Raw genomic sequence first — 8,206 nt, 5'->3', positions numbered from 1 at the left:
TATATATATATATATATATATATATATATATATATATATATATATATATATATATATATATATATATACATATATATATATATGTATGTATGTATATATATATTTGTATTTGTATTATCTTTTTTTTTTCATCTGTTATAACCCTGGAACACAATATACTGTGTATAATAATAATAAGCTAGCATTGAATTAAACACATAATAAATTAAGTCCACTTTTGTAGTCCAGAATATATATATTGGGGTGGCGGCTGGGTATGTTGGTCCTGTAGCTAATTTTACATAATGATTACAAAATTTGTCACATTTTTTAAAAGATTTTTATTTAATGAAAAATTTGCCTTATTAAATTAACTATTATTTATAAGCTTTTTTTTTCTTCTTGGGCCTGAAATGGAGGAAATTTCGGTTAATACTGATAATTAAACTATATTTTGCTAAATGTGCTTTTGTGGTGAAACCTGGGCTGGTTTTGGACTGTCATGGATAAATAATGATGACAATAAAACCACCAGTAGGTGGAAGCAAGCCCCTTTTTTGATAAATTATTTATTGAATCGTAATATTAATAATTTTCAATACTATTTAGTGCAGATAGGCTAGATAGTATGCACACTGGGACGCAGGGAAAGTGTCCATCTGAATGTGCCGTTGAATCACTGGCTCACTTGATTAATTAAAGGAACAAAACACTGTGTTACAATGCACTGTTGTATAAAATTAATAGGCCATTTGTGCTCGCGCATGTAGGCCTACTGATATTCAGAAAAGTACACTGCTTGTGCGATGAATATAAAAACAAATTCATAAGTGGGTATTTTTTATTTAATTGCTTGTATTATAAGGTTATTCTTCTAATAGGCTTCATCGAGCAAAAAAATGCTTTTGGACTCTCAAGACGTGTTTGGTTTTACTGAAGGGATGCTTTTGTCTATTTCTTTAACCAGGGGGATGCCATTCCCCTCATCCCACCTCAGTTCGAGCCCTGAGTGTATGTATATATCTGTATGTATCCACTTTTGGTGCCCCCACCTTATAAAATTCTGAGAATGCAGATTTGTCAAAACTTTATTATAATAAAACATAAATACTGATAAGTATTAACATAAAAAGTAGTAAATAAATTGTGATAATAAATAAATTGAGATGTTCAAGTGGTATTTTATGAGTGAATCTGTTGAAATAGCCTATTGCAGAGACCAATGAACTACTCTCGCAACTATGACCATGAGAAGTACTTATTACAACATAGAGAAATATGAGCAATATATATGAGGATGTACCTATTATAATTAGTCTATGTCATGACACAGAAAGGGTTTAAATTATACCAACATGACGTCAAATCGTATTCTTTTTCGCTTATGTCTATTTTATTTTATTCTAACAATTATTTTAATCAGTTCGACGATCGAGCAGTACTAAAATGTTGTTATTTGTCAGAAATTATTATCTTAATATATGGGTGTAGGAGCGCAAAATGGTCTGCCTATGCCACGGCCCGTTAATCATATACCATTTTTCTTGAACCTTATTATTTTCATATATTTCACATGAAACTGAACATTTTATTATCATTATCATCGTCATCATGCTGTTTTTGATTATATTATATTATATTATATTATATTATATTATATTATATTATATTATATTATATTATATTATATTATATTATAATATATTATATTATATTATATTATAGATTTTCAACATGTTGCAGAAAATACAAAATACTGAAAATTTTACTGAACAGAGATAATATAATTCAAAATACATTCAAAACTTCAGACCCATCGCGCCTAAGGACTTTTATTTTGGCATTCGTTTGTTCAGCGGTAGTGACGTTTATAGTGTTGCTGCTTCTTGGGCTCGTGTGTCATAAATTAGCGCTGCATTGCAAAATAACTACGGTATTAATTGACTTTTTTTTTTTTGTCGTTGTTCATTTTCACAGGTAACAATCACGGATTATATTGAATCATGGTCGTAAACGTGTTCTTGAAACAATCCGATTGAAACGTGCATGCTAGAAAGTTAAGACTTGTAACGTAAGTCAAAGACATGACATTTTAACATTTGACCAAAGTCATTTGCTTTGGTTACTTGCATAGCTACTTATCTGTTTAGTAAGGATCGCGCAATGTTAGGAGACATGATTCTGAGGGCTTTCAGACTGACAGTGAGAGTGTCTGCAGTGGTTCAGTGTCCAGCTCTCCATTCACACAGAGCACTGCACTCCAGCTCTGCGCTCTGGGCTGGACACAACAAATGGTCCAAAGTGAAGGACATTAAAATCCCCAAAGATGCTGCTCGATCCCGAATGATTGTCAAGTACACCATGATGATCAGGATTGCAGTAAGAGGTGAATGCATAAAATCTGACTGAAAGAACTGAGATTATCCGATCTTGTACTAACCATCAAATATGTACCATGGTAAAAAAAAAAAAAAACATGTACCATGAAAAACAACAAAGTATTTACTATGTTAAACATCTGATACCCTGTGACCTTGTGCGTATGTTTCAGAGGGAGGACCCAATCCAGAATTTAATGTTGCTTTGGCACAAGTTCTAGAGCAGTGTCGGAACAAGAATGTACCCAAAGCCACTGTAGAAGGAGCTATAAAAGGAGCCGTAAGTTTATATCCCATCTATTGCTAATGAAACTGTCATTTTTTACAGAATTAACAATGGACTTACTCTACATGCTTAAATTGATACACAGACATACAGGGCTTGGAAAATGAAACCGAAACGCGTGCCAGTATTAGTGCTGGAGGTTTACACTTGTAAATGAACGGCCTGCCTGGTGGCCAATCTTCATTGATTTCACATTCCATCAGTTAGAGAGGATTGAAATATATCAAACATGTTTAATAACGATATAGAAAATATGTCAGTAATATTTCTAAAATAAGAAAATTAGCCAATTTTGTTCAAATGAAGGGTTGCAGAAATGAGTACACCCTTGATTAAATTCATTAACATTATATTTCTTGTACTTTGTATGTCCTCTAAAGTGGTTATATTCCAGCATTATGTCTGTGAATGATTCAGTGAGCTTTGTAACACTTTTAATTGTCAAGAATTTAATATTTAAATATTTTTGTTCAACATGCCTGCATGTTGAGAAAAATTGCCACCAAAAAAGGTTATCTTATTTTATAACAGGAAGGTTTAGGCCTACTAATTTTTAACATAACATTTTATTTCCTTGATAATAAAAAATCTTATTTTCCGGAATAATTTTAGTATGATCCTAGTTAGTATTTTTTGTGTTACTATTAGTCATTAGTATTTTAACCAACAACTAAAAATGACTTTTGCTGTAGTGTGTCAGTAGGAAATATCAGTTTACATTTACAAACTTTTCTTTTTGCCATTAAATGTCATAATCCAGTACGATTTTTGTTTGCACAAGGAGTCTGTAAAGAGCCAGTGCTGCACACAGAGATCTGATCTCATCCACACACCTCTCCACAAAAGGCCTAACCGCTGAAAATGCATATCAGAGTAAAAACCAAGCCAACAAAAAAACATGGAGGGGGAGATCAAAAGAACTGCTTGTAGAGCTCAGAGACAGGATTGTGAAAGACAGATCTAGGAAAGAATTATCTTTAATGAAAGATGTTTGGAATAACCAGGACTCCTCCTAGAGCCGGCCTCCTGGCCAAACAGAGCAATCAATGGAGATGTTGCTTAGGAGTTACTAGTTAGAGGGGTGACCAAAAAGCTGACGGTCACTTCAGGTGAGCTCCATGATCATATATGAGGATGGGTGAAACTTACAGAAGGGACTCTTCAGAGACAAAGGAAAGCTCAATGCAGCAGTATGTACACAGAGATAGTCAGTTTATGGACAACTCTGTGATGTCCTTGATAGTCTGGGCTTAAACCCAATCAAACATTTTTGGAGAAAGCTGAAACTTTCTGTCGGTCTTCTTCTGACATGACAGAGCTTAAGAGGTGAAGAGATGAGGAGAAAAATGTGAGATAATTGCCAATCGCAGATATGGAAACTTGTTGCATCATACACAAAAAGTCTTGAGGCTTGAAAGGTGCTTCAACTACTGAGTAGTGAGTTAAGGGTATGAATACTTATGCAATGTACAGTTTTCTTTTTGATAAATTTACTAAGTTTATTTTCTCTGTAATTATGGTATATGGAGTGTAGATTGTGGAGGGAAAAAATTATTTTAAAATACTTCAACATAAGTGACTTTCGCAAGGCACTCTGCACACTGCCTTTCAAAAGTTTTGGATCAGGAAGAATTTTTTTTTATATAAATAAACTTCTTATACTCATCAACACTGCATTTATTTTATAAAAATACAGGAAAAAAACAGTAATGTGAAATATTATTACAATTTAAAACAATACATTTCTATTTTAATAGACTTTAAACGGATGTTTATTTTTGTGGGGCAAAGCTGTCATTATTCCAGTCTTCACTGTCACATAATCCTCTTGAGATCATTCTAATATGCAAATTTATTATCAATGTAAAAAAGAAAAAAAAAACTGTTGCTTAATTCTTTGGAACTTTTTCAGGATTCTTTTAAGTAAAAAAAAGAAAGGTATTTATTTCTATTAAAATAGAAATTCTTTGTAAAAATATGCACTACCCTTCAAAAGTTTGGGGGCAGTATATATATATATATTTTAAAGAAATTTATACTTTTATTTAGCAAGGATGTGTAATATTAGTGATATTAAACACTTATATTGTTAGAAGAGATTTGAATTATGAATAAATGCTGTTCTTTTTAACTTTTTTTTTTTTCTCATTTAAGAATGCTGAAAAAAAAAATTCTCAAAAAAATATTAACTGTTTCCGACTTTGATAATAAGCATGTTGGTAATAAATCTGAATGATTTCTGAGGGATTGTATAACACTGAAGACTGTCATTATTCACTCACCTGCATACAGTGTTTTTATATATATATATATATATATATATATATATATAAATCGCCAGTAGTTTGCAGTCCATACAAATTGTATATCAGTGGAGGGAAGATAGATGTGTGTTATTATATATATATATATGTCTTCTCAACACTTACATACTCATATCATATGATTTCAGAAGATGTTTGAAGACATATGACTTTTGTTAATCCTTAAATATTGATATGTCATTTTTGCAGCTTGACAGGTCACCATAAACCATCACTGAAAAAAATCTTGGACTATTGATGACATATAATTATTAATAATAACACTCTTTTTTATGTATAATAGAAGTCAAAGCCAGGAGTACAGTATGTTTATGAGGCCGCGGGACCGGGCGGGTGCACGCTGCTCATTGAGGTTTTGACTGATAACAACACCCGGTCCCATCAAGAAATCAAACGGATCTTGATGAAACATGGGTTCGTACTGTTATTTACTAGATCAAGGTCAAGATGTAATAGTATTTAGGCACTACTTAGTGTACAACTTTTCTCTGTTTGTCCACAGTGGGGCGCTGTGTGAAGGAGCACGCCGGAACTTTGACAGGAAGGGTGTTGTGGCCGCATCCAGAGATGGGATCTCCTCTGAGAGAGCTCTAGAGCTGGCCATTGAGGCAGGAGCTGAAGATGTGCAGGAGATAGAGGATGAGGAGGAACGACCCATACTACAGGTCTGAGCACTCTCTCTTAGTGGGATCATGCAAAATTCCAAATACTGTATAAGCATTTCATTAAGCCTTTTAGTTTTCAGAGTATGAGTTTGAATTGACTTGGCAAACATGCTCTGAAAGCATGTAACTTAAAGTGAATTTTGCTCAAATTTCATATTTTGTAGTTTTGTGACAAAAAATGTTGTCAATGATTTTGACTAATTATTATGCAGATTTTTTTACAGAGGGGTGTACATGATCAAAATACTGATATTTACTGTTACTGTATTTTTCGGACTACTTTCGCACCTGAGTATAAGTCGCATCAGTCCAAAAATACGTCATGATGAGTAAAAAAAACATAAGTCGCACTGGACTCTAAGTCGCATTTATTTATAACCAAGCACCAAGAGAAAACATGACCGTCTACAGCCGCGAGAGGGCACCCTCTCGCGGCTGTAGACGGTAATGATTTCTCTTGGTTCATTTCTCTTGGTTCATGTCAAATTAATTTTTCAAGTTGCACCTGACTATTAGTCGCAGGACCAGCCAAACTATGAAAAAAAAGTGTGAATTATAGTACGGAAAATATGGTAATTTAATTATATCACACTCTTAAATGACATTCAACTGAGCTTGTGTTTCTCACAGGCAAAAAAAAATACAGTGTACAGCCCCCTCTAGAATACAAAAAATCGTAATGCCATATTTTGCAGTTAAAAAGTGCGCTTTCGTGACGTTATGCCGCTTGACTGTCGGGTAGAAATCTGCTGCAGAGCTCGAAGAAGTGTGGCTCAAGGGGCATAGCAGCCGCAAATGGGGCTCTCATGAGCAACCTTCAGAAAGCTAAATGACGATTGGGACAGACTACTGTCTCGTTAACAAACGCGCACGCAGCAGCCATTGTAAGTCCGTAAGAGCACAAGTGCATATGAAGGGTTACATTTTGGACCAAATGGCGCCCTCAGCTGCATCATCCACCTATTCATTTTACAAAGTGCTCATCCACAGCGTAATGCAGTAGAGGTATAAATGAATTGTAAATTTATTATTAAAATGGTTTAGCTAGGGTTCATACATATTTTCCATGAAAGAGTTTAAGATAGATCCTCCTACCGGAGCTGCCAGTTTCAAATGATTATTAAACAGCACAAATCATGCATAAGCGGCAGTCCACTCAGGGTCTGAATTCACTCACATCGTTTTCATTCACTCCTTCACATGAACTGAAGTAGTAACTAAAGTAGAGAATAGTGAGTGAGAGTATGAGGTGATTTTGGATACAGCCAGTGAGAGATGTTAAGGCATACACAACGCTCACGTACCACGGGATACGTGCTCAATTATGGAATAGAAGAGAGGAAAGGATATTTAAGGTAAGATGGCAGATAGGTAGGCTTAACAGTGGAGAAGGTGTTTTTTACTTTTAATTTAACTTGTAGAATCGATTTTAGGAAATACTCTCAATTGTTAACCCTTCTCTCCCTTTCAGTTTATCTGTGACATTGCGTCCATGAAGGCTGTGCGGAGCGCTCTAGAAAGTCTGGGGGTACCCACGCTTTCATCCGGGCTGGAGTTTGTTTCTCACACCCCGTCTCTCCTGACTCAGGCTCAGCTAGAGACCGCATCCTCACTGCTGGAGGCTCTCAGTGACTGTCCTGATGTGGTCCGGGTTTGGGATAACATCCATACACAGACCTAGAGTTCACAATAAGTCAACTGACAAATGGAAGAACACACAGATAGATGGACTAATTAGTGATCTACATGACTAAAGAGCAACTAAAAGAAATGGACCCGCTTGGCCAAAATTTATTGGACTTCACTTGGCTTTTTGTGTGATGGGTAATAAACAATGATATACTGTATCTTCATCGTGGCAATAAAGAAGATATTCATAGATGTGTATCACTTTGATTAGCATTCTGCACTGTTGTGATCATAAACACCTTTTTTATGCAGATCTGGACTTTTTCGCACATTCTGAAAAAAAAAATATATAGCTGCTCAGTGTAAATGTTTAGTGAACAGTGAGAGTCAGGTTTAGGTATTCAGAGCAAAAAGGACACCGAAAGTTAAAAAAAAAAAAAAAAAAGCCGGATATAAGTGTGGGGGCAAAATGTCCCCAGGTTGAATTACTCTTTTAAACATTTGATATATTTCATTATATTATTGGCCTGTCTAGTTATGAATTTACCAGACAATGTAGGAATATGTAGTTTCTAGAATGTATAATTAATATTAATTGGTTTTTGATGAGCTTTACATAAAAACTCTAAAACCATTGAACGTAGGGGAGAAAAAACCCTCGGAATAAATGTTTTTAAATTTAAATAAAAACCTAACATTGTCAGCAAGCAATTATTTTGATTCTAGCAGATCGCTTACCGTTATATTTTTTTTCCAGCAACTTTTTTTAATTCAATGTTAGTTTCATTATTTGTCAGACATAATTGTTCTAGTTGTTTATATTATTTGAAATAATTTAAGTAATTAACAATCAAATATTACTCCTTATCTAAAAAAAAAAATACAAATAAAATAAATTTACATACCAGCTTTGTTTTAAAAGAACTCACCGATGCTAATACTGTG

The 8,206-nt window shown here is 34.2% G+C and overlaps 1 protein-coding gene across 2 annotated transcripts; it reads left to right on the top strand.

Annotated features, from left to right (window-relative positions):
* The first annotated feature begins 1,824 nt into the window (after positions 1 to 1,824).
* LOC127968751 (translational activator of cytochrome c oxidase 1-like) lies at positions 1,825 to 7,511 on the top strand. Of its 2 annotated transcripts, XM_052570086.1 has the most exons (6): positions 1,825 to 2,050; positions 2,130 to 2,365; positions 2,531 to 2,637; positions 5,251 to 5,381; positions 5,470 to 5,632; positions 7,104 to 7,511. In XM_052570086.1, the coding sequence occupies exons 2-6, from the start codon at positions 2,143 to 2,145 to the stop codon at positions 7,311 to 7,313; spliced, it is 834 nt and encodes a 277-aa protein (XP_052426046.1). In that variant the 5' UTR covers positions 1,825 to 2,050; positions 2,130 to 2,142; the 3' UTR covers positions 7,314 to 7,511. The 2 variants fall into 2 exon arrangements, with proteins under 2 accessions (XP_052426046.1, XP_052426045.1); XM_052570085.1 differs by having other exon boundaries at positions 1,825 to 2,365.
* Positions 7,512 to 8,206: the final 695 nt, after the last annotated feature.

This window comes from Carassius gibelio, chromosome B12 (assembly GCF_023724105.1).
Source record: "Carassius gibelio isolate Cgi1373 ecotype wild population from Czech Republic chromosome B12, carGib1.2-hapl.c, whole genome shotgun sequence".
In the NCBI taxonomy this organism is placed as follows: Eukaryota; Metazoa; Chordata; class Actinopteri; order Cypriniformes; family Cyprinidae; genus Carassius; species Carassius gibelio.
The sequence above is the reverse complement of the archived record's forward strand: the minus strand, read 5'-3'. Positions and strand labels throughout refer to the sequence as shown.

Bases quoted from the DNA above. Each gene is read 5' to 3' on its own strand.
- LOC127968751 (XM_052570086.1), top strand. From the start codon at position 2,143: ATGTTAGGAGACATGATTCTGAGGGCTTTCAGACTGACAGTGAGAGTG. The intron at 2,366-2,530 runs GTGAATGCATAA...CGTATGTTTCAG, and splicing joins GATCAGGATTGCAGTAAGAG to AGGGAGGACCCAATCCAGAA. The intron at 2,638-5,250 runs GTAAGTTTATAT...TATGTATAATAG, and splicing joins AAGGAGCTATAAAAGGAGCC to AAGTCAAAGCCAGGAGTACA.